The 26,895-nt window shown below is 42.2% G+C and overlaps 1 protein-coding gene across 1 annotated transcript in view; it reads left to right on the top strand.

Annotated features, from left to right (window-relative positions):
- ARHGAP35 (Rho GTPase activating protein 35) overlaps positions 1 to 26,895 on the top strand; it is a 1,275,888-nt gene that overhangs the window by 201,405 nt on the left and 1,047,588 nt on the right. Inside the window, exon 2 of the mRNA XM_044055505.1 lies at positions 8,433 to 12,296. Within this exon, the coding sequence (XP_043911440.1) occupies positions 8,628 to 12,296 (3,669 nt within the window). The 5' untranslated portion in view covers positions 8,433 to 8,627. The remainder of the gene's footprint in view (positions 1 to 8,432; positions 12,297 to 26,895) is intronic.

The following is a 26,895-nucleotide window of genomic DNA, read 5'->3' as shown; positions in this document are numbered from 1 at the left end:
GCTGGCCGAAGGCTACCCTGGCAGGGATAACCCAAATGCGATGACTGCAACAGTGAATACACCCAAACATTAACATTTATGGCAAGTGTACACAGCTCTACTTTCTTACCTTATCCAGTCCAAGGTTGTGAGGAAGCAGGTACTTTGCCTTGTGCAGACCAACAGGGTGAGAAAGCCGTATCAGAAAGGATGCCAGTTTGTCACAGGATTTGTGCACAGAATGCATAGTGATGTACATCTTGAAGGATTTCCAGTTCTCCTGTGAATTTTTTTTTTTTTTTTTTTTTTTGGGATGTAGTAACCAGCAAAAAAGGTTGCATAGATTCTGCAGGTTTCACCGCTAAGAGCCCTGGAGTGCTATAAGGCAATGTTGCTAATCACTGTGGCCCATGTTTTTTGTAACTGAACTAAATCCGTTTCTCACAGGTCATAGTTTGAAATATTCATTCAGAAAGTGAATTGGCAGCCAGAATTTAAACATTATTTTTATTACCCTTCCACCTAAAATCAAAGTATGAGTACTGGTTGTAATGAATGTCTAGATTTGTTAATTTTACAAGCACATCTCCCTGTTGAAGAAAGAGAGAGAACACTTGTGCCCTTTGAGAAGTACCTCAAATAAGCTTACCTTGTTTTAGAATGTGCCAGACTACGTAGTTGCATCATACTTACTGTTTGGAGCAGGTTTTATTTTTTCTTCAGACTGTGAAGTTAAGTAATTGGCCAGAATGTAGTGGTCTAGGATCAGATCCAGTGTTTCTTCGTCATTCCTTAGCGAGTGCGTTACTAGAACGGTCTGTGATGCAACTTCAGACGTTGGATTCAAGGCTCTGGTTCCTCCCCTTACTCATAACCCCCTGTGGATGGCTACTTCAGCGTTTGCCTATATTCTGTAATAAGTCTGATAAACTTGTCGTAAGAAAAAACACCGGTACATTGATAAGCCATGGCCCAAGACTTGGAGTACATGATCAAGCCTGGAACTATCAGTGCAGTAACCACATAAGCAAAGGAAAATAGCTGAAAGGTGGGAGAGAGGTCGAGGAAGGATGGAAGAAAAGTACATAACTGTTGTATCTGATGTTTCTTCCGTCTGTACCTTAACAGAATGGACAGAATCCTCAACTACTGTAAATCTTGATGTCTCGTGGAGGGATATTCCAGAGGATAGCCAAACCAAAGGAAACTCTAGACTTTGACTGTAAATCCAACTTGTACTGAGGTATGAAGGTGTGCACATTCTACCAGGAAGCTGCAGCACAAATGTCATCAGTTGATGCTTCAGAGAAAAATGCAGTGGAGGTAGGAACTAACCTAGTAGAATGATTTTTGGAGACCCAGGCTTACCTCTGTCTGAGGTAGCTTGCCATCTACAGGACATTATGGGTAAGGACAAGAGTTTGAATCTTTGATTTAAAATCTGAAAGTGGCCAAAGTCTGATCCTAAATGGATTTGATAATCTATTTGTTGAATGAACAAAGTTGACAAGATAGGTCTGTCGATATGGTAAGTACATAAATTTAATTTGTGTTTTGAATCATATGTCAAGAATTTGTCAAGAATTTCATCTAGAGAAAAAAACTAAGCTTGAGAGGCGAGTCTTGACATGGTCAGACCATACGATTGGTAGTTGGAGTGAGATCATCATTTTTATTGTACACAAACATTTAGCTGCTCTGATGTACTGCAATTACAGCTTTCAAAAAAGTGCTGTAGCAAAAAGTACTTGCAGCTTCGAAAGCAGTAAAACGCTTACTGTTGTAGCACATACAGCACCCAGAAGTCAAGTGAATTTTTTATAAATGAAAGGCTTTCGATACTTCAGTCTTTCACACCACTTATTTCTTTTGTGTGAAAGTGGTGTATTGCAGCTTTTAATGTTTTTAGCTTCTCGTAGCCATCATTAGCTGCTCTTAATGGCCTACCATGAGACTGGAACTTAATAGTGCTGAGGAGTGCATAATAGAGGATTATTATCAGGTCTTTGCTAGTAACGTGTGTGTGCGTGTGCGTGTGCGTGTGTGTGTGTGTGTGTGTGTGTGTGTGTGTGTGTGTGTGTGTGTGTGTGTGTGTGTGTGTGTGTGTGTGTGTGTGTGTGTTCAAGACATGGATGCAAAGAAACTCTCCTGTAAAATGAAACTTGAGATGTGAATCTTGTCATCTATGTTGGGAACCCACAATGTTCATTTATAGTCTGCGATCTGGTCACAGTTCGTTGTAGTGCATGGAGGTTTACCTGCTGCATGTACTGTTAATGAAAAAGTGCAAATTGTCCCGTAAGTAGTTGGGAAGACATGTCAGGCAGACAGCAGGAGATGAGCTTGTGCATTTCCTATACGAGTGAAATAGTTTTCTAAATTTAGTGGCTTTAATTTTGTAGACTGGCAGAAATTTTGGAATAAAGCCATTCTGCTGCTGTTCTTTACTGGCCCGCACTGTTACTTTTTGTACCCAGCACAGATGTTGACCCATTAAATTGGGTCATGTGCTAGAGTAGCACTGAAACAAGGGGGCCTTTTAACTGATATCAGAGTGTAATCACTGCTCCATGCGCTGTAAAATGTAAGTTCCCTTCTCACTTCAGAAAACTGCTTAACAAAGTTGTCTTATTTTCAACTTTGGACCATAGTTAGAATTCTCCATGTGTACTATGTGTTAGTAATAAGTTGCTTTTATGTTGTACGCAACTACACAAATCAGTTGTCTTTGCATGGAATCAGTGTATTCTGTAGCTGAAGCATAACATAACTTGAGACATTTGGTACAGAACTTTAAAAGGTCTTTAAGAAATGGGCCTGTATTGCTAGTCACCACCAGTAGTCCTCCATACCCATTTGGCTATTAGATTCAGATGTTACTAGGCTAACTATCACAAGGACTTTTATAAGCCTAGCTTTGCACCCTAGCTTATTCTGGTCTCTGAATACCTTTGGCATCTATTGGGGAGTATGTTGGTAAGGAGTTTGGGGGGGGGGTGTGTTGGAGAATATTTTACTTACTGATGGCCTGTGTCCATCGGAGACATGGGAGTCGTTCTGTAGGTGAGCATGCAATTTCCCATTCAGTGGTCAAGGTTTTGTTTGAATGTGGTCAGGGATGAACGCTGCTCCACATGGATGGGAGCCTATTGTATAAAGTTCAAATCCTTTTTTGGATGTGCAAAAGATCCATCCGGGCTGGATCTGGGGGTGCCTTATAAGTCAGCCATAGATTGCCTCTTAGTAGCCAGTAGGAGACCAAGTACAGAGATAGGGCATTTAGCTGACCTGTGTACGACACAGTATTCTTGCTGTGGATTCTCCTGGTAAGGACGCTTTGTGAGCTTTCCAGCTGTTGCAAATACTTAAGTTAGGTACATGCCAAAGGGGACATTGCACCCAATGATGGGTCAGACAAGGGCAGAGTAGAATGATACTACAACTTGGACCTGGATGCCATACCCTTGCCTAAAAACTGGGAGACTGATTTTCTTGCTATCTTTGCTATGTGTTTGTTGAAGGCCAGACTATTGTATACATATGTTTCCAGATCCCTAACTACCAGGTTAACTCTTAGGGATGTGTTATTGAATTTAACTTGGATTGACAGTTTCCCAAAAGGTATTAAAATGCATTTCTCAGCACCGAGTTTTAAGCTGTACCTTTGGCACCAGTTATGTGTGTGTTAGATGATCTTGCAGGATGTTGGTGGTGTGGGGGGTATCTGTAATTGCTCCCAGTTTTATTCATCTGTGACCTTGGTGAGCTAGAGGCCTCTGATATTAGCCTTGACGTCTGAGAAGTAGATGCCAAACAGGAGAGAGTACAGCAAAGAACCCTGAAGTACTCTGCTGATTACTGGTCTTAGTGTTTCACTAATCCTGACGTCTTGGGTCGTATCTGAGCCTGCTTGACAGTCCAGCGATTTTATGTAGGGATTTATGCTTAGTCCAGATACTTTGTCAACAGTACCAAAGTCTGGGGTTGTATCGGAAGCATTGGCCAGGTCAAGGTATGAATCTGTAGGGTGCCAAAGTCCATGTTACTAATTTGCATGATTAGTTCTGTGGCTTTGCATATTTCTAGACTTGTCAGACTGGGTCTGTAGTTTTTGGGGTCAGTTAATGGTCTGCCCTTATGAAGAGGGATGACTGTTGCTAACTTCCATTCATTCGGTATGCAACCTGTTTTGATAGTGTAGTTGGAGTCTCTCAAGCGGTCCTGATAGGTCATGTTTTACACTATTCTGGATGGAACCAAGGATATTGTTGGGGCCCACTGAGGCAGTGTTTTTGGCCTTGGTGAGTGCTGTCAGAACGTGATCCCTACTAATAGTTTGGGGGGTATGTCTTGTGGGATTTCACATAGGGTCACTGGGGTGGGGGGGTAAAGCTAGAGCTGAATTTGTCAGCCAGTAGATTCACAGTCTCCATTTATCACTGAAGGTTGGTGGAGTTTGCCACCAGTTCAGCACATTGCTGTTACCGTAAAGGTTTTGGACATGGCTGAAGAAGGCCTTGTGATTGTCCTTAGCCTGAGAGGCTCTATTGATCACATAGCTGGCCTTGTTGGACTTTATTATACATCTTAGCTTCTTTTTTAGTTGAAACAGAGAGCACTTTTCTTTTGTGGGAGTCCTTCTGAGTTTGGATATGACTTTCTTTTGTTACATACCCTGTTGAGGTGAGGATTCTGTCAGTAGGGTGTTTTTGGGCTTGTGGTAGGTAGGGGAGTCTCTCTGCTGCCATTTACAAGTTTGTACAGGGTTTCTGTGAATAATACTGCATATTGGCTGTTGTCTTTGGGTTAAGGGGAGCCTTGAATTTTGACAAACTGTCTTAATGGGATGCATTTTGCCTTGTAATAGTGTCTAACTATTACAGGTTTAGTTGGGTTTTCAGAGTTTATTTTTCAGGGCACAGCTCTGGTTCGAGCTGAATAGTGGGGATGTGACACAGGTGACTATTTATATCCAGTATGTTTGATCCTGTGGTTGGAGCACGCACTTTCTTGTCCATTGTGTTCAATTTAAAAAAGTTGAAAGTGTTCTGCATGTGGATTTTGTGGATTTCAGACAGTGTAGGCTTACCAGTCTGGAAAGGTAATTAGCTGTCCATGAGTAGGGTATTTAGTTGGATGACAGTGCACCTAACAGGTCTATGTAAGAGTTGTGAGACTCTTGGTGCAGAGATGGTGACTTATAACTAGCTAGGATATGGTAAGGGATCTTATCTATGGTGACTTGCACATGGATGAACTATATGACATCATCCTGTTTAACCAACCTGGAGGTATAGTTGTTCCCAATGTAAGTGCGCCTCAAACTTTAGTCCCTGTATGTGCTGTCTGTGCTTTTGGTCTAAATGTGTGAAGGGCACTGTAACCTTGCACTGCTAGAGTATCTTCTACAGCTTTAAACCAAGTCTCAGTAACTACACAGATGTCTACATTCTCCAGAGTGAGGAGGGTTTGTACGGTGTGTAGTGTCTGTTTAGGCTCCTGGCGTTGAGCAGTAACACCTTAAGGTTGCTTTTGAGCACTTTTTATGTTGGTAGTTTTCTCTTTTTTTTGTTGCCTAAAAAAAGGCTGTGTGGGTGGATAACATTTTAGCTAATATCCAGAAGCCTGGGGTGGTGGAGACTGGTGCAGACCCTCCTTGGCAAAGCAATGTGGTCTGGTAGCCATGTTGTCTTATTCTGACAGATATTTGATCCTCTTGGAGTGATACTAAAAACTAAGCCAATTATTAAAATTCTGTGTATGTACTGTGACGTCATCCATGGTGAAGGTAGAATGCTGCTCATTGTGAGGATTTAACGCACAGATCCATAATGTCTTTCTTTATGTGGTCCAATGAGGTACATCTCTGTTCATTTACACCCACACGGACTATGTTAGAATTGTTATTAGTATCTAGGGTGCAGTGACTTGAGTGCGTGTGTGATATTACGGATACAACTTCAGGCAAAACTTCTCATCTAATCTGCTGAGTGGGGCATTTGTGTGTCATGCAGTGGAGTTCCCAGTGACCATAGTATTAAAGTGCTTGCTTGCTCTATGGACTTCGTTCTTTGGAGACCATTGGGTGTAGGCTTGTGTATGGTTGTTGGCGTTGCTGAGGAAAGGTTGGTGCCGTTAGATGGCTTAGTAGGTCTTTCTTTTAAGTGCCTTGGCATAAGAAAATCAAACTTTCCAAAACCTCAGTATGTGGTGAGTGGTATGTGTGAGGGATGAAATGCTTGTTCTCGACAGCCTCATTTGTAAGCGAGATTTTGCCTCTAAGAAAGTTGTATATTTACATCTCTCACATGCGGTTAGTTTTTTTTAAGGATTAACTGGTTGTCCGAGAACGGGAGACGATTGATACATTGTCTCAGGATGCCCATATCTATCAAACTGGCTGCAGAGACATGTGGAAATTGTATATCTATGTTGTCCCAGGCCCTGTGTTATGGTGTGCTGTTCTAGTTTAAGGTTTGGGTTTTAACAGGGGTCTCCTAAGGTGGCTTCTGGGGTTAAGAGCAAAATTTTAAATGGTGCTTAGGTGTGGAGTTGGTTCTGTTTGCACAAATTTGCTTCTGTAAGCTTAACAAGGCGACAAGCATATGGGAGCTCTGGGAAAAGGAGCAGGAGACCATTCATATTAAGGGAGGTTTACTTGAGTAATAGTGATTTGCTAAGTAGGCACTCTGTATTATGGCTCTACGGAAAAACAGTAGGTAGAAAAAGTACTTAAATAGCATACAGAGCACACAATAGCTGTGAAAGAGGGGAGGGGGTTGGAAGCCAGAGATGCAGCCTTTTAAAATCCCAACAGGAAGTGTGGGAGGGTTGGGGAAATTTTAAAGCTGCAAGAAGCAGTTCCTCTTTTTATTAGAGACATATTTAAAGAAATCCAGTTTGAGTAAGCAGGAAGTGCTGCCACACCAATCAGGCCTTACTGACTCGATAAGGAGTTAGATGCATGAAAGAAATGCACTTTGCACACTGGGGGTAAAAACTTCAGTATACTTCTGAATAATAATAATAATCAGTCTGCTCATGAGGCATCAAAAATGCCTTTCAGAAAGTGATTTTTCTATCGCTTGTTAATGCTATAGCAAACAAGAGCATACTCAGTTATATCTGGCATAACTTATAAAGGAGACTTGATATGGATTCTGGGAACTTTGAGATGCTAGTAAATCATAATTGTGACAGTATGGCTGGCCTCATTATGGCCACTTCTATTAAAATAGAAATGTTTTACTTTGATTTTGATGCATTAAAATATTTTACAGTGCAAAGATAGAATAAAATAGTTTTTTTGTTAGAAGAGAGAGTCTCCGTGTAAGCCAACTACCAGAAAAAAAGGGGGGTGGTAGAATAGCTACATTTCAGACGTTTACAACCGTAAAAGCATAGTAATTGTGCAGTAAGGGACCATACAAGTGTTTCAGCTTTTGTTTAAACTGCAGTCATTTCTGTATGCATTTAGTTACAGATGTCAAGCTGCAGTCCTTAACCTAAACTAAAGCATCAAGTAAAAATACTTGCCGTTTGAAATGTGACATTCAGGTGTGCTGTAAAACACTGCATAAATGTTGGCCACTAACCAGAATTAAAGGATGTTCTTGAAAGACCAGTTGACGCACACTGGGAAGTCAAGTCAGTGGAGTGGGATTACCACTTAGTAGATTTTCACAGTGCACTTCACTCCAGAAAACTACGACTGGCCGCAAAAAAAAAAAAAATATGGAAATTATGCCATGGATTTCTAGTGTAACAAATTAAAACAAATAACCAATTGGTGGTACACATGCATTTAATATTACAAGAAATGTTCAAGATGTATTCATTTTTTTCTGTTCTGGCGTGGTCCTTCAGTATTTACTTGTACCTTTTCGTTCAAAGATGAAACCTTATGTTAAGTAGAAAAGGTCTCTAATAAGCAACCAGTGCAGAAAATGTACAGTGACGTGTACCATGACTTATTTTTTAAGAATTTCTTGCAAGTGCTTGTAAATTTTAATTGATATCTGGCAAGTTTGACTTGAGTCGCACGTAAAATACAAGATGGATGGTCTTTATTGCAGCATTTAAAATTTTTGTTGTTCCAAGGCTGAAATCATGTGATTTTTTTTTTACTCTAATGACAATTGTAGATCATAGTTTTAAGTGAATTTATTTAACTTTTCATTATGTATTACAGGTTTTATAATGTTTGTTTAATTTGTCTTAAGTGTTCTATGCTGTCTTGAATCTAACATAATATTAATATGTACCATGTATTTGATTACCCTTTTTTTGAAAATTGCAGAAATAAAAATATTGGTACAAAAGTGTTTTAGTTTTCTAAGCTAGAAAAGTAGTGCATTGACGGTAGTTTAGATAAAAAAAAATGTAAATCATTTGTTAAATTAGCTTTAAATGTTTAACCTGTCTTTTTTTTTTTTTATTTTATTTTTTTTTAGGGAGAACAGACTGTTTGATTGGGAAAATCCTTAACAGCTGCTGAGTGCATGTAACAAGGAAACAGTATCTGCCTGTGCTCTTGCATTATTTTTGCTTTTCTAACTCTCTAACAGATATGTCACTAGTGGTTGTATGTGGTTGCTACTGAAAATCCACATCTCAAACCCAATCGATTTTGGCAGGATGACTGGACTATGATGATGGCAAAGAAGCAAGATGTGCGCATTCCTGTGTACAGCATCAGTGTTGTGGGATTGTCAGGGACAGAGAAAGAGAAAGGGCAGTGTGGTATTGGCAAGTCCTGCTTGTGTAATCGTTTTGTGCGATCTAGTGCAGATGATTTTTATCCGGAGCACACTTCAGTCCTTAGCACTAGTGACTTTGGTGGAAGAGTTGTCAACAATGATCATTTCTTGTACTGGGGAGACATCAATCGACTGATGGAGGATGGTTCGGAATATAAACTTAATGTCGTGGAACAAACTGAATTTATTGATGATCAGACTTTTCAGCCTCATAGAAGCACAGCCCTTCAGCCATATATTAAAAGGGCTGCTGCAACAAAACTTGCATCAGCGGAAAAACTGATGTATTTTTGTACTGATCAGCTTGGTCTTGAACAGGATTTTGAGCAGAAACAGATGCCAGATGGCAAGCTTCTTATAGATGGATTTCTTCTTTGTATAGATGTTAGTAGAGGTATGAATAGAAACTTTGATGACCAGCTAAAGTTTGTGACAAACCTCTACAACCAGCTAGGAAAAACTAAAAAACCAGTTGTTGTAGTTTTAACAAAATGTGATGAGGGGGTTGAGCGGTACATTAGAGACGCTCATAGTTTTGCATTAAACAAGAGGAATCTTCAGGTAATAGAAACCTCTGCAAGATCTAATGTCAATGTGGACTTGGCTTTCTGCACATTAGTGCAGCAGATAGATAAAAGAGGTAAATTAAAAAACATTTCTTATTTTGAAGCTCTAAAACAGCAGAGTCAGCAGATTGCTACTGCGAAAGATAAGTATGAATGGCTTATAAGTCGTCATGTAAAAAATCACAATGAAACATGGCAAAATGTCAGTCGAAAGATTGTATCTTTACCTGAATATCAAGACTATGTTTATCTTGAAGGGACTCAGAAAGCAAAAAAGATGTTTTTTCAGCATATTGCACATCTTAAACAAGTTCACATAGACAGGAGGCGATCATTTTATCTCAACAGTCTTCCACACATATTTGATAGCCTTATTCCTTGTTTGGATGAAATTGACAGCTTACACTGGAGCAAAGTCATACAGTTGTTAACGACAAAGGAAGACTTTTTGAAATATTTTGTTGTTCTTGATGATGTACCTTGGGATTTAACTAGTCACATTGATAAGGATGATGACAGGGTTCCTTATGATTTGCTTGATACACCACCAGCAGAACAAGTTTATACTGCACATTTGGAAAAACTAAGGAATGAAAGAAAGAGATCAGAGATGAGGAAGGCTTTCAAGGAAAATCTTGAATCTTCTCCTTTCATCACACCAGGTAAACCATGGGAAGAGGCCAGAAGCTTTTGTATGCATGAGGAATTTTATCAGTGGTTGGATGAGGTGGAGTATCTTGACATCTACAACAAGCATCAAAAACAAATAATTGACCAGGCAAAAGATGATTTCCAGGAGCTGCTTCTGGAGTACTCAGAGTTATTCTATGAGTTGGGACTTGATGCCAAACCGAGTAAAGAAAAAATGGGAGTCATCCAAGAGGTTGTAGGTGAAGAAGTCCGATTCAAATCATTGCAGAAGTTACAAGCTGACAGAGATGCTCTTATTTTAAAGCACATTCATTTTGTTTACCATCCAACAAAGGAGACGTGCCCTAGTAGTCCAGTTTGTGTTGATACCAAAATAGAACAGCTAGTTGGCTCAAAGTTAAGATCATTTGATCGCAATCAAAAAAATTCTCTCTCTGATCCCAATGTCGATAAAATAAATCTTGTGATTCTTGGTAGAGATGGACTTGCAAGAGAGATGGCAAATGAAATTCGAGCCCTTTGTACAAATGATGACAAATATGTGTTGGATGGCAAGACGTATGAGCTTTCACTACGGCCCATAGAAGGTAATGTCAGGCTTCCTGTTAATTCTTTTCAGACACCAACATTTCAGCCTCATGGTTGTCTGTGCCTTTACAATTCTAAAGAATCTCTGTCATATGTTACGGACAGCATAGACAAAAGTAGAGAGTGGACTTCAGGGAGAAGGGACAATCACTTGGGTCAGTTGCCATTAGTGCTAATATTGATCGGTAGGAGAGGTGATACTGGTGGAGAAACACTGCAGAATTTAATACATCACGGTCAGCAGACTGCCAGTAAACTGCATAGTACTTTTCTTGACCTTGCATCTACTAGTATTGGGTATGGAAGAAACATCAATGAAAAACAGATAAATAACATTTTAAAAGTTTTAATGGACACTAAACGTAATTTAAATCTTAGAAGTTCATCTGCTAGTATTAAGGACTTGGCTGATGCAGAATTACGGATTGTTATGTGTCTAATGTGTGGAGACCCAACTAGCATCGATGATGTCCTCCTTCCTTTCCTGCAAACTCAAACCTGTAAAGCATCTCAGTGTGGTAGTAATTCTGTGGTACTTGAACTGTCCATAGGAACTCAAAAACGTCGTATTGAACTTTCAATTCTTTCCTATCATTCCACATTCAACATTAGGAAAAGTTGTTTAGTTCATGGATACATCTTTTTTTATTCAGCCAAGCGTAAGGCATCTTTGGCTATGCTGCGTGCCTTCCTGAGTGAAGTACTGGACATAATACCTGTTCAGCTTGTAGCAGTTACTGACAGTTCATTAGATGTTTTGGACAATGATGTGAATCGAGAGCAGGTTACAGAGGGTGAAGAACTGGCCCAAGATATTGATGGTAGGTTTGTCACTGTTCACTGTGGGCAGCACCCTCCACACAAAATTGATATTTTTCAGCCATTTTTCAAAGATGTGGTGGAGAAAAAGAATATAATTGAAGCTACTCATATGTATGATAATGTTGCTGAAGCTTGTAGCACAGCTGAAGAAGTTTATAATTCTCCACGTGCAGGATCACCTCTCTGTAACTCAAACATTTTGGATTCTGAAGAAGACGCCGAGCCCCCACCTCCATATACAGTTGTTAAAGATGAAGTTTGTGTGCCTACTCTGTCCAAAGATCAAACAAAGCTTTCAGTGGAGCTGGATGGAAATAACTTTTCCTTCAGTTCTTTAGCGAGCACTTTTGAAAATAGGTTGAGCATTAAAGTACCTCCACCTGTGAAACCAAAGCCCACAGTACATTTTGACATAAAGTCAGACCTTCCTTATTTCGAACAAGGGAGTAAAGATGGGCAAAGGAAATCCTTATCTTCTGTTAGTTGGCCACCTACAGATGGATTTGATCCATCTGATTATGCGGAGCCCATGGATGCTGTTGTTAAAACACGACCTGAGGAAGAAAATATATATTCTGTGCCTCATGACAGTACCCAAGGTAAAATTATTACCATTCGAAATACTAATAAGGCACAGTCAAATGGAAGTGGCAATGGTTCAGATAGTGAGTTGGACTCTAGCTCTCTGGAACGTCAACGCAAAATGTCACTTGTGAGCAAGCCTTTGCTGTACAGGGATAAGTCTAAAAAGCTTGGCAGATTTAGTAGTTTCAGAACAAGTTTTAGTGTTGGAAGCGATGATGAATTGGGACCCATGTCAAAAAAATCTGAGGAGGAGTCTGGAAAAGGAGATAATGCTGTTAACTATGGACCAGATGTTGAAGATCACAGGAAAAGGAACCTACTTAGGAGCTTGCGAAGAACCAGTAGGGTATGTTGCATTACTAATGGTCTTAACGTTTCTTGAACTTGGTATTAAGAGTGATAAAAACAGTTGGCAGCCTCCTCCCAATGTTTTGCTATTATCGCTCAACAGGCTCAGAAGTGGACCAAGGAACTGTATAAGCTGTATTAAGTAACTTACAGTTGAAGTCAAAAGTAGTATTTTAGCAATTTTAAATTACACTGTTATGTTGATGTCACAACTGGTTTACTTTTGTCTTCCATTTTGATTGACCACCCAGAGCTGTCTTGCCTTCTTTACAGCATTCTTAACGTGTCGTTACTCTACACCAACATGAATTTTGTTAGACAAAGGTGTCAGCATAGGTGTTTGGAAAAGATTACAGGTTTTACAAGGTAAATACAGCAAACCTGGAAATCCAGTTTATCAATAGAAATCCAAATGTGTAAACTTTCTGTAGCTGGATACTGAAGATTCGTTCACGGAAAGTTTACACATTTGGATTTCTATTGATGAACTGGATTTCCAGGTTTGCTGTGTTTGCCTTTGGGTTATATTTACTGGACTGATTTATTGTTATATTGTCGCAACCAAGAGCCATTTACTTCGTTGGGAGCAAATATATTACTTAGTTTACAAGGTAAATGTTTAATTGTTCTGACCTTGCATTTTAAGTGACTGTGTTAACAATGAGCGGTAAGTTTAAATGTGTGCGTGTTTAAATTTTTGGTAGTATGTTTGCTCATTTTGATTGGGCTTTAAAGTATTTGTCAGTCAGGCACTACATCTGAAAACCGGCGTGTTTTTTTTTTTTTTTTTTTTTTTATTTCTTCTTTACTTGTAGCCTGGATATTTCCTTTTCTTCCCTTAAAGACCACATTATTATTTAAAGCTTAATTCTTCAGGCTTCAAATATTTTAAGTCAGACTCTCATAGGTCCACTGTTGTGGATTATTGAATAATATTACTTTTAAGCTTGGAAAAGAAAAGACATTTGGGCATCATTTGCAATATTCTAATCTTGTCTTCAGAATTGCTAGAATTCCTCTGTTAAACATTGCCCTAACTCAGCTTCTTCTGATGGGCCATCTCCAGCATCTCTTGTCTGTTGGATCTTGCTGTTGCTTTGTGGACCTATATTCAGGTTCTTTATGGAAAAGAAAATTACCAGCACAGTGGAACACATGCGCCACCTGTTTGCAGGAGGTTCAAGCCCCCCTACAGCCTCATAATTCCCGCTAAAGATGTGCATCAACCCTGAGGTTGCACCACAGAGGGGAAGGGAGCAAAACCCTGATCCCTACTGTACCATGATCTCACACACTGAAGGTATTTCCATTTTGAGCTTCAGGGTTTTCAGTTTTTTGGGCTCTGTCTTGTAAAGTTTGCTTGTATGAGCATTTGATGCACTGACGGCGATCTATTTTACATACGTATATAACCATATAATTGTTTGTATGTGTTCTCTGTGTGTGTGTGTGTATGTGTGTGTATATATATATATATATATATATATATATATATATATATATATATATATATATATATGGGTCTACTTTCATAGACCGAACGTACGAATCACCGACACACATTTTCCCCACACCACACCGACAACTCAACATACCGAACACCAAAACACCGACACAAAAAACGCCAAATACACATTGCACACAACAACATATCCACTAACCTTAACCTAAACCCTAACGTCCGACACTACCGCACACTTACCCAACCCGCACCCTAACCCTAACTCACTTAACACACCCCTAAATCTCAACACCGTCACTATCGCACACTCACCCTACCTGCACCCTAACCCTAACTCACTTAACACACCCTAAACCCCAACACCGTCACTATCGCACACTCACCCTACCTGCACCCTAACCCTAACTCACTTAACACACCCTAAAACATTCAGCCCATCACTATCGCACACTCACTCCACCCGCATTCTAACCCTAACACACTTAACACTACCCTACACAGCTCTACGTCACTTCCACACACTTACCTCACCGGAACCCTTAGTCCGACACCACCGCACACTCACGTTTTCCACACACTATCCTAAAATCCCTCAGTATCGTACACTTACCTGTCCGCTCCCCAATACTACATCTGTCACTTTCGCGCACTTACCGTATCGCGCTCACACGCTGCCGTTGTCGGTCTCTCAGCCGTCGGGATATCGAGTTTTCAGTAACCTACCTGTTCGGTCGTTCCGTCTCGGTCTTCCGGGTGTCGGTAAAGTGGCGCTTCGATCTATGAAAGTAGACCCATATATATATATATATATATATATATATATATGTGCATATGTATGTATATATATATATATATATATATATATATATATATATATATATATATATATATATATATATATATATATATATATATATATATATATATATATATATATATATATATATATATATATATATATATATATAATGCGTGTATGTGTATATACGTATAAAAGTATGTGATGTGTATATAGTGTGTGTACATCTGTGGTTGGAGTATGTATAGATTAAATAATTGCTAACTTGCAGTGGGTACTTTGCAATATAAAGTACACGTTATTCTTTTAAACAAGAAGCATCTTTATTAAATTCTCATGTATGACATACGCAGTGTTGCATGAAGTTAAACCTTAGCGATGCAATCTTTTTTCCATACATTATACATTCCAAACCTTGCCAACACAACTTCAGCTGCAAGCCTTGTACATCAGTTTTAATATATTCAGTCACTGTTGTCAGCCATTGCATAGCTCATTCAAATACACCCTTTTAAACCTCGTTCCTCCTCTGCATGTATCACTCCCACATTTCCCATTTTTTCCAATGTGATTTGCTCCTACCCTTTTTTAAGGATCCCAATTCTACTTATTTTATCTCTGTTAGTATCTTCGCTACTTCTATTAAAGTTGATTTAGACTTTGATTTCCATTTTCTAGTAATTGCTTTTTGTGGCAGCCATCAAAACTGGACTCCGAAAGGCAATTTCAATTCTGTATCATAGCTTAAAAAATAATTTCCCTAGTTACTCCCATTTGCTCACCTAACATCTCCGACAGAACAGTCTGCAGGGAGTCTTTAAAGTCTGCCAGTTCATTACACTTCCAAAAAATATGTTCAAAGTTCAAAGTTACCTGTTTATTCCCCATCACACCTCCAACATTAGCTGTCTACCTGAGGAAAAGTTCTTTGGAGTCTGCTTGTGATATAAAAATGCCTATGTAAATCCTTCCAGGCAAAGATCTTAAATCTTCTAGAATCTGATGTCCCTCTCATTCTACTTCACTGATCGGTTACAGATCCGATTTGGCCCCCTTCCACAGACTTCAGCTTCCAGGCTCATCTGTTACTCATAATCCTCTAACCCTAGCTCTACACCCTGAGATCTCGTTTGCCGCCAGTACATACAGATATGATTTCCAGTGCTTCGAGCACAAGTGTTTACTTAGTCTTTATATTGATCTTGATATATATTTATTCTTATAATTCTTTTACTTTTTCCTCCCTTTTCTTTTCAGTGTGCGAGGGGATTGGGTTGATTATCATCGTGTTTCACTGTTGCAGCCATTACTCTTGGGTTATCCTGCTGGCAGGCTACTCGCAGTCGGCCTGAATTCTAAAGTCTTGGTCCGGCGTCGGTTGCTGTCTCCTCTTCCCTGACGTCCGTGCGCTAGGGGTATAAAAGATACAGCAGACTCCATTTTCTTCAGTCTTTCTTGCCGCTCGGTGCCCGAAGCAGAAGCAGTTCGCAAGTGCCGGTCGGCCAACTCCTGAGATTTTCGTGTTCGAATTTCAGATCCGACGTCTTCATGTAAAGCTAAGTACCGCGTTGGGGAAACTTTTTTCTTGCTCCAGACTGATGTCAGAAAAAGTTAATAATTGTATTTCTTGTGGGAAGCAAATACCTCCTAAGGACTTCCATTCTTATTGTATTCCTTGCCTAGGCCCTGATCACGACATAGCTAATTGTAGATTTTGTGCTAGATTTAACCAACACACTATTAAGCGTCGGTACGATTTTGCATTTCATTACTTTGGCCGAAGATTTAATTACAAGATGTTGGATAGCCATCCGACTACCGCAATTCACAAGAAATGCAAGGAAAAAGAAAAAGACAGGCATCCGAGGTCCAAAACTGACTAGGCTTCTTCTGAGCCGTTCGGTTCTCAGTGAGGTGCTTTTGCAGCCCCTGACTACCGCTAGCTCAGAGCTGCAGGCTGCCTCCGACTCCCATGTGGGGCAGACTAGGCCTCTGGAAACTGAAGGTATTGGACTCTTGGAAAATATTCCCTCAGATGGGTCCTGAGCCGCTGAGCAGACATCGGCTTCTGAGGGTGTTTTCAGGCCTACACAGTTAACTGACTACAGCTCCAAAGGAAAAGACTAAAGCACCACTAAAGACAAAGAAACAAGTGCAGCAAGCCCATGGACAGGCCTCCATGCCTAAAAAACAGATGCTCAAAATGGCCGAAGACCTAATTACCTTGATCAGGGGTTCCCATCCCCCTCCTGAGAAGAGGCCTAGGCAAGAGACAGAATATGAATCTTCAGATCAGGTTTCCATCTCCTGTGGCTCCTCTTCTGACCATGAATACTCCCTCCCTATGAGGATTCTGATGCTGAAGAATCTTTCCCTTCAGCCTCCCCTCCTGAGGATTTTTCTTTTGGGGAAACCCTGCATACCATGAGGGAGCACTTCCACTGGGGGAGAAGACTACTCAGAATCTAAGAAAAGGCTTAGAGATTTTCCTTTACCACCTCAGCACAGGCCTCTTGCTATCCCTCCTGTTTTAGACATTGTAGATGATGTATTTTCAGAGTCCGGCCTGTCTCCTGACTCTCTACCCCCTGCACCTGTTAAGCCAGACAAGATACTACAGGGTTTCCAGATTCACATAAATTTCTTTATAAAAACCCTGCTGATGACCCAGAAACTATTCTCAGGGTCCCAGAGGGGTCGAGGCTTCCACTGCAAAAAACCCTATCCCCTCTGATAGGGATTCTAGGGCACTGGACAGATGGGGGAAAAAGGTTTACATTTCTGCTACCTTGGCTGTGAGAGCTTTAATTTGTCAATTTCATATGCTTAAATATCAGCAATACTTATTGTCACTGTTTAAACAGAAATGTCCACAAATTCTGAATGTGGAGAAAACAAAGAAATGCAGGATTTATTGCATGTAGCTGAACAAGTGGGAAAGCATACTTTGCAATGTGGTTTTGATTCTCTGGAGGCCTCTTGCAGGGTCGCTGTTACGGGTTCTGTCATTAGGCGACATGCTTGGTTAAAGGAACAGAATCTGCCTGATCATGTTAAAGCAAAATTATTAGATGCTCCATTACAGCATGATACTTTGTTTGGTGTTAAAGCAGAAGAGGTGTTGAAAATGGAGGACAAAGCGAAATCTATGCAGACAGTTAAGGATTTCTTACAGGTGCAGCCACCCAGATTTAGCGGGAACTGGCCTACAAAGAATTGGTCCTTTCCAGTGTTAGACAGGCCACAAAGAGGGGCAGATCCCAGCCCCAAGGCTCATACAGGTCTAAGCAGTGGGGTGCTTCTACCTCCAAAAGTGGAGAAGACAAATCACAGCCATACAGGAAACAGTCCCAATGACTTTCCTCTGCCAGAACCAAGCACTTAACTTTTGGCAGCCCCCTTAGGGGGAAAACGAGCATTTTTTCAGCAAAATTGGCACATGATCTCCCAGGACAAATGGGTCCTGAACATAGTGTCCCAGGGCTACAGTTTCCACTTTCACACCCTGCCAAGGGCAAAAGGTATGCCAGACCTGCCACACAATCAATGGGCAGAGGCACAAAAGTTTTATCCCTCATGGACATGAGGGCCATTCAGCGAGTACCACAACAAGAGCAGGGACAAGGTTTTTACTCAAGACTTTTCTTGGTGCCCACAAAGGACAAAGCCTGGAGACCAATACTGAACCTGTCTATTCTAAACATATTTGTGCATGTCCCAAAATTCAAAATGTTGACTCTGCAGCAGCTACTGCCCATGCTGGACAAGAAGGCTTGGCTCGTAACTTTGGACCTAAAAGAGGCATACCTGCATGTCCCAATCAGACAGTCTTGCAGAAGATACCTCAGATTCATAGCTGGTTCAATGCATTACCAATTCTCTGCACTGTCCTTTGGCTTATCTACTGCACCCAGGGTCTTCACAAAATGCCTGGCACCAGTAATTGCATTTTGCAGACAGAGGAATTCAAATATATCCTTACTTGTACGAATGCCTTATTCAAGCAGAGAACAAGGACATTCTACTAAAGCATCTGGCGTTTGTAAAAAGATTACTAATTGGCCTAGGGTACACATTGAACGAAAATAAATCAAAACTAGTACCCTCTCAAGAGAAAATATTCCTGGGTGCAAGCTTAAATACAACTGCCCAGATGGCTTATCTCACGCCAGATAAACAAAGGCAACTGACTTACTTCAAAATGTTGGCAACAAAGACCCAGTTATCTGCAAGAAAAATTCTGCAGGCTTTGGGCTTCATGGCATCCTGCATTCTACTAACTCCATATGCCAGACTGCATATGAGGAAACTACAATGGTATCTAAAAAGTGTTTGGACTCAACATTGCCACAAGTCTGGAAACATTAATTACCCTCATTTCCTGCCTGCAACAGGAGTTTCGATGGTGGGCACAGGCTTGTCACCACAACAAGGGATAGCCATTCATTTTACCCACAGCCAGGCAGACACTAACAACGGATGCATCAGATTATGCCTGGGGGGCCCACATGGCAGGAAAATATTCAGGACACATGGCCCGCAAGCCAGATGCATCTTCATATCAATCAAAAAGAGATGCTAGCTGTTCAGAATGCCCTGACAGCTTTCAAGGATCTACTTCATCCAGGACAACTACTGATAAGACTGACAACACTACAGTCATATGGTACATAAACAAGCAGGGAGGCACACATTCGTACCTCCTCTGCAGACAAGCCATGACTTTGTGGGACACAGCATTGACTTATCAAGTTCACCTGCAAGCACAATTCCTGCCAGGAAAAATAAATACTCTGCCAGACGAACTAAGCAGAAACCTCATGGATCCCCACGTGTGTAAACTGGATCCACAAGTCTTCAGCATGATAACAAGGAAATGGGGATGCCTAGACATAGATCTATTTGCCACCCCTCACAACTGCCAACTACAGAGATTCTGCACAAGGACTTATCACAAGCAAGCATGAAAAGTGGATACCCTATCCTTCAGCTGGAAAAACCTAACCGTATATGCCTTTCCTCCACTGCCTCTCCTCCCCAAGGTACTCCTAAAGGTCAGACAAGAGAAGCCAAAAATGATACTGATTGCTCCAGACTGGCCACGCCAGCACTGGTACCCAATCCTAAAGAACTTGTCACAAGATCCAGCCTGGACATTGCCTCAAATCTCACTTACTTACCCAACAGCATGGTGGATAATGTAGCCATTCAGAACACTACTCTCTCCAAAGCTGTGATGGAGGCCAGGAGGCCCAGTACCAGAAAATCTTATGCAGAAAAATGGAAGAGATTCTGAGCTTGGAACCAGAAACAAGGAATTGATGCATTTGTACCAAATATTCCTCAGATTTTACAATACTTAACTGAGATGCTGGACAAAGGCCTATCCTTTGAATCAATTAAGATTCATGCCGCTGCCGTTTCAGCCCATTACAATACGGAACCACCTATCTTTTCTCATCCTTAAATAAGGCAGTACCTCAGAGGGGCCAAAAACATAAGACCTCCAAGGAGAGCACCAATACCTACTTGGGACCCAAATTATGTCTTGGAAAAACTCACACTGCCTCCTTTTGAGCCAGCGTCAACAGCTGATATGACATTCTTATCGTGGAAAACAACTCTGCTCTTAGCAATAACCTCTGCAAGACGAGTCTCGGAATTACAGGCACTCATGGCTGTGGAACCTTTTATCATTTTCCATCTAGACAGGGTTTCTCTGAGGACGAACCCTACATTTATGCCTAAGGTGGTGTCCAGTGTGGCCCTTAACCAAACCATTCACTTGCCTACCTTTTATCCAAACCCACAGAAGAAAGGTGAGAGACTGCTACATTCTTTGGACATACAGACTGCTACACTTCTATTTGGACAGAACTAAAGCTTTCAGAAAGACTGAGCAACTTTTAGTGGCATATGCCGCAGGTTCACAAGGAAAGGCGATCTCAAAACAGACTTTTTTCAAAATGGATAGGCCATTGCATTCGTTTGCTACTCGCAGCATGGGAAATCAGTGCCTAAGGGCATTAGGCCACATTCAACTAGAGCAGCAGCCACTTGAGCAGCCTTCCTCAGAGCAGTACCAACCAAAGACATCTTAGAGGCTGCAACTTGGAGTTCAGTGCACACTTTTACAAAGCACTACCACTTACCTCTCTACTCTAAATCCAGAGCAGGCTTTTCCACTGCAGTTTTGCAGGGGCTCATAGCCTCTCCTAATCCTATTTAGCCCAGCCACCCATCCTCGGCTTCGGGATTCAACCCAAGAGCAATGACTGCAACAGTGAAACACTATGAACATAGTACAGTTGTGTACCTACCATAAATGTAGATGTTTGGGTGTATTCACTGTTGCAGTCCAGGTTACCCTCCCACCGTCCCCCTTTCTTTTGCTGGGTCTTATCTGTACTTCTCTATTCTCCCATCTATGTGGTGTATTTGCTTGTAGATGAAGGAAATATTTACTTTAGTGCATGCATGTTTATTGGCATAATTTTTTTAGCTTACCCTTTTGGGGGCACCTGACATCTGCGGCAAGAAAAACTGAAGAAAATGGTGTTTGCTGCATCTTTTATACCCCTGGCGCACTGACATCAGGGAAGAGGCGACAGCAAATGATGCCAGACCAAGACTTTGGAATTCAGGCCGACTGCGGGTAGCCTGCCAGCAGGATAACCCAAGAGTAATGACTGCAACAGTGAATACACTCTAACATCTACATTTATGGTAGGTACACAACTGTACTTTCTTCCACCTTTCCTATCACTTCGGGCCTTGGCCCTTTTTCTTAGTGCAAAAAAAAAAAACTTTCTAATAGTTTTCTTTATATTTAACTTTTGTATTTCAGGATGGATAAACTAATGGGTTTTAAAAGGTGCGCTGTGTGTGAGAAAAATTCTACACTCGCGCACAAAAGTGGGTTTACTGTTTGGGGATGTCCCACTTGGATTCCCCTTGCATATCTGTGAGGGTTTCAATCCTCTGGCCATCCAAGTGAGGAAGAGTAAGCTAATTTTGAAGGGCCTTTTGCCTGCTCTTATCTTCTCTAGGAGCTTCCCCCTGTAAAGACTCACAGAGCTCCGAGGCTAAGAACTGCTGCCATATGGACTCCAGCATGTTCTCTGAGCTTCCTGCTTAAAATTACCAGAGAGTCTCATCTGAGAATGTTGGCGCCAAGATCTGTGGCGGCTTGCTTGGATTTGATAGACTTGACTGCTCTGAGTGAGCTTTCTTCCGGACCAGAATTTTCCAAATCGCACTGACTACTTCAGATCCTACCAGTTCAGATCTGAACATTCAGACATCTCATCAGCTTCGTAAGTCCCGGGATCTGGGATCCAGTATTTGGTCATCCAGGAGGTCCATCAGATCCAAGACAGTGCCGACTAAGATACTCCAAACTCCTAGGCACTCATTACCTTTTTGAGTGGTTTCCTCCAGATCCTGTATAAGCCTATACAGTAATGTGGGCAAGATGGTTAGGTCTGTTATCAAGGTACTGACCCAGATGGGAGTATTTCAGATATAATCCCCTTGTGTATCTGAGAGTCCCTGCCTCTTTTTTTTTTTTTTTTTTTTTTTTTTTTTTCTCCTTCAAAAATCTGAGTAGCGGTTTCGGAGCCCCAGGACTACAGCCTCCTGAGGGATTCTGGGCTGGATCAGAGGACTTTTGCTTCCTCCACACTGACAGTGACCTTGAGTACCTCTGCTTTGAAATCTTCAGATAGGTGTTAGTCCTGGATCCGTGATGTTGCAACCAGATCCAAGGGGCAGGGTTCAGCTCTGGTATTATCTGATCCCTCCCCCTTGGAGCTTGGGTCCTCGACAGTGCGGGTCTGGTTCTGTCTGGGAACCGGGGTTCTGGGGTGCTCCTTCCTTCAGGACTTTTGGCCCAGAGGGAGTGGAGGAGGGTATCCTTGGGGCCTTCTGTTTACTGAGTTTTAGCAAAGGCCGCCTGTGCATACAGAACACCAGACTGTCTGACTTCTGCTCCTCACCATGTTCCTGTGGATCTGGGTCTTGAACCTTCTATTTCTGTCCAGGGTCAGCCTGCCTCTAAGGACCTCCAGACCCTTCCATCTGAGGTGTCCCCTTCGTCTTCTGACTCCTCGCCTGACTATCCCATGGAGTAGATGCCACGGAAGAGGATGTGCAAGAGGAAGCACTCAGACTTCCCTATGGAGTCCCTCGCTGTGGTTATGGACTATGATGAGGGAGAAGGGTCTCCCAAATCACCACGGGATTATGTCTACTTTCCAGACTTCCTAGAAATCTTAAAGCATAGAGAAAGCTGGTCATCCAAAAATCCTCCTGAGGAGTCCGTATTCCTGGAGGCCTTTGGGGCGGGCCGATGTCCTTCAAGGATGCATCTGCAGTCCTTACATATGGGTTGTCCTGCCTCAGGCAGCCCTTCGGTTGGCCGGATTCCAAAGTCTGTGTCCGGCATCGGCTGATGTCGCCCTTTTCCCCGACGTCAGAGCGCCTGGGGTATAAAAGCGTCAGCCGACGCCATCTTCCTCAGTCTTTCTTGCCGCACGGTACCCGAAGCAGAAGCAGTTCGCAAGTGCTGGTCGGCCAGCTCCTGTGATTTCAGCTACCGAAGTCTTCAAAAAAGCTAAGTACCCCGTTGGGGACTCTCTTGCCTCAGCCGATGTCAGATCAAACGGTTAAAGTTAATAATTGTTTAAAATGTGGCAAACAAATACCTCATAAGGATTTCCACTCTTACTGCTTACCTTGCCTAGGCCCAGACCACGACGTCTCGGCCTGTACAGCCTGTGCTTCCTTCAATAGACGCAGTCTTAGGCGTCGGGCAGAGTTTGCAGAGGAATATTTTGGGCAAAATTACTGCTATAAAATGCTGTTGGAGCTTCCGACAGCTCATTTACCCAAAAAACGTAAGGAGAAGGACCGACACGCGGTCCGCGGTTCCGTCCGACTCCACGCCCAGGCCTATCGCTAGTGTCTCGGTCTCTGCTGAAACTGAATCTTACCGATTCTGACCGACGACACCGCACAGCCGGTACCTTCGGTACCGGAGGCTTCCACTGGGTCGGTCTTAGAATTACCTTCTGAAACCGGTGCTCCGGAGATATCCGACACCATTTCTGTGGATAAAACTACCCCAGCACGTGGGGCAGCCAGGCCTCCTGTATCCATGTCCATTAAGGCTTTTTCTCGTGCTAAAGCTGCTAAACAGCCAAAATCTCTCCCTCCCAAGGCTATTCCTCAGGGATCCTCTACAGGTTCACAAATTTTAAGCTTAGCTGAGGACCTTATCTCCTTAATCAGGGGCTCTCAGCCACACCCAGACAGGGGCTCTCAACCTCCTCCATACAAAAGGCCCAGGGTTGAGCAGACAGATCCCCAGTCCTCTGATGAGACCTCAGATGACTCTGCCCTTTCAGATTACCAGGAGGAGGCCTTTCCGGCCTACGAGGATTCTGATGCAGAGGAATCTATTCCCTCGGCCTCCCCCCTGAAGAGTTGTCCTTTGGGGAGACCCTTCACTCCATGAGAGAGCATTTTAAATGGCAAGGCCAGGAATTCTGATTCCAGAAAGAGGTTAAGAACTTTTTTGCATTTGCCTCAGCATAGACTTTTGGCTATTCCTCCTGTTTTAAATGTCATAGTGGGTGTGTACTCAGAGTCTAGCATTTCCCCAGACTCCCTCCCTCTGGCTCCTGTCAAACCCGACAGGTACTACAGGGTCCCGGACACACATCTATTCCTTTACAAGGGCCACTCAGCTGACCCAGAAACTATTTCCCAGGGGCCTAAAGGGGTTGCATCCTCCACTACTAAGAACCCACTTCCTTCTAAAAGGGAATCCAGGGCCTTAGAGAGATGGGGTAAAAAAGTGTACACTTCTTCCACTCTTTCTATGAGAGCATTGAATTGTCAATTCCATAGGATACAGTATCAAGAATATCTGTTAGATGAATTGCATAAAAAACTAACCTCACCTGAACCCCTAGATCGCAAGGCACTTCAGGATCTGGTGCATAACTCCCAGCAGGTTAGCAACCATTTTTTACAGTGTGGTTATGATTCATTGGAAGCTTCATGTAGGTCAGCAATGACAGGTGCAGTCATACGTAGACATGCTTGGCTGAAGGAACAAACACTGCCAGATCATGTTAAAGCAAAGCTTCTGGATGCACCCCTGGAAAAACAAAGGTTATTTGGTTCCACGGCTCAAGAGGCATTAAAGAAATTTGAGGAAAAGGCTAAGTCAGTACAGACAGTCAAAGATTTTCTCCAGGTCCAACTACCAAGATTCAGCAGGAATTGGCCTTTTAAGAATTGGTCCTTTCCGGACACGGACAGAGGTCAAAGAGGAAAAAATAGCCGTGCCAGAGGTAGAGGGCAAGCTAGAGGCTCCTACAGAGGACGTCAATGGCAGCCTCCTAACCAGAGAGGTAGTGCAGGACCTACTCCTGCTGCACAAGGACAAACTCAGTGACTTGACTGTGACCTCGCCGACCAGGGCTCAATTGGAAGCACCTTTGGGCGGAAAGCTATCTTTATTCTCAGAAAATTGGCACATTATTACAAGGGACAAATGGATACTGCAAATAATAGACAAAGGATACAGATTCCATTTTCATACATTACCAAAAAGACAAGGCATGCCAAACCTGCCACCGAATCAAAGGACAGAAGCTTTCAAGCAAATTTCCAACCTACTGCAAATGAAAGCAATAGAAAAGGTTCCTCTCATAGAATAAGGCCAAGGATTTTATTCCAGACTATTTCTTGTCCCAAGAAAAGAAAAGCAATGGAGGCCTATTCTGGACTTGTCCGCACTAAATACTTACCTCGTTGTGCCAAAATTCAAAATGCTGACCTTACAGCAACTCCTTCCCATGCTGGGCAAGGGGTCCTGGCTGGTAACTCTAGACCTCAAGGAGGCATACCTGCATGTCCCTATCAGACAAAGTTGCAGTAGACACCTCAGATTTCTTGCAGGTTCAGAGCATCATCAATTCTCAGCATTGCCCTTTGGCTTATCTACTGCGCTCAGAGTATTCACAAAATGCCTGGCATCAGTAATTGCACATTGCAGTCTTCAGGGGATTCAAATATACCCATACCTGGACGACTGCCTTATACAAGCGGACAGCCAACAAACATTGGTAAAACACTTGAATTATGCCATCCGCCTACTTCAGGCTTTGGGATACACAGTCAGCATTCAGAAATCAAGACTTGTTCCATCCCAAAGAATAATTTTTCTGGGTGCAAAACTAGATAACAACCACCCAAATGGCTTTTCTCACAGAAGAAAAACAAGAACAATTACTGGATTATTTCAGAAACCTGACAAAACAAACCCAACTGACTGCAAGGAAAATCCTGCAGGCCCTGGGTTTCATGACCTCTTGCATTCTTCTGATTCCACAAGCAAGGCTGCATATGAGGAAACTACAATGGTACCTAAGGAGTCTATGATCTCAACACAGTCACAGCCTAGAAGATTTGATCCCCCTCATTCCATGCCTTCACAAGGAATTTCTGTGGTGGGCTCAAGCAAGCCAGTCAAACATGGGTCTGCCTTTCAGCAAACCAAATATCAGCCAAGCCATTACAACGGACGCCTCAGACCATGGATGAGGAGCGCACATGGAGGGCAGATGCATTCAAGGACAATGGACTCAATCAGAATTTCGCCTGCACATAAACCAAAAGGAAATGCTGGCAGTGATACATTCAGTCGAGGCCTTCAAGCACTTCCTACATCAAGGCCACCTGCTAATAAAGACAGGCAATACCACAGTTATGTGGTACATAAACAAACAAGGAGGTACCCATTCTTACTCTCTTTACAGGCTGGCAATGAATCTTTGGGAACTTTCCCTACAACTCAATATAGAGCTGCAATCCCAGTTTGTACCAGGAAAAGACAATGTACTGGCGGACAGCCTAAGCAGAAACATCATGGATCCACACGAATGGATGCTGCACCCAGACACCTTTTTTCAAATAATTCAATCATGGGGAAGGCCGGACATAGATCTTTTTTCCTCCCACCACAACCATCAACTGAAGAAATTCTGCACAAGGACATACCACCCACAAGCATGGAAAGTGGACGCTCTCTCTTTCAGCTGGAATACTCTAACAGTATATGCATTTCCACCTCTTCCGTTAATGACCAAGGTCTTACTGAAGATCAGGACAGAACAACCAAAAGTGATTCTGATAGCTCCGGACTGGCCAAGACAACACTGGTACCCACTGTTAAGGAGCTTGTCACGCACGAAACCGTGGCCTCTACCACAATGGCCACTTCTTCTGACACAGCACAATTACAAAACTCTGCACTCCAGCCTA

Source organism: Protopterus annectens, chromosome 1.part0 (genome assembly GCF_019279795.1).
Source record: "Protopterus annectens isolate FY-2018-M chromosome 1.part0, PAN1.0, whole genome shotgun sequence".
In the NCBI taxonomy this organism is placed as follows: Eukaryota; Metazoa; Chordata; order Ceratodontiformes; family Protopteridae; genus Protopterus; species Protopterus annectens.
The sequence above is the reverse complement of the archived record's forward strand: the minus strand, read 5'-3'. Positions and strand labels throughout refer to the sequence as shown.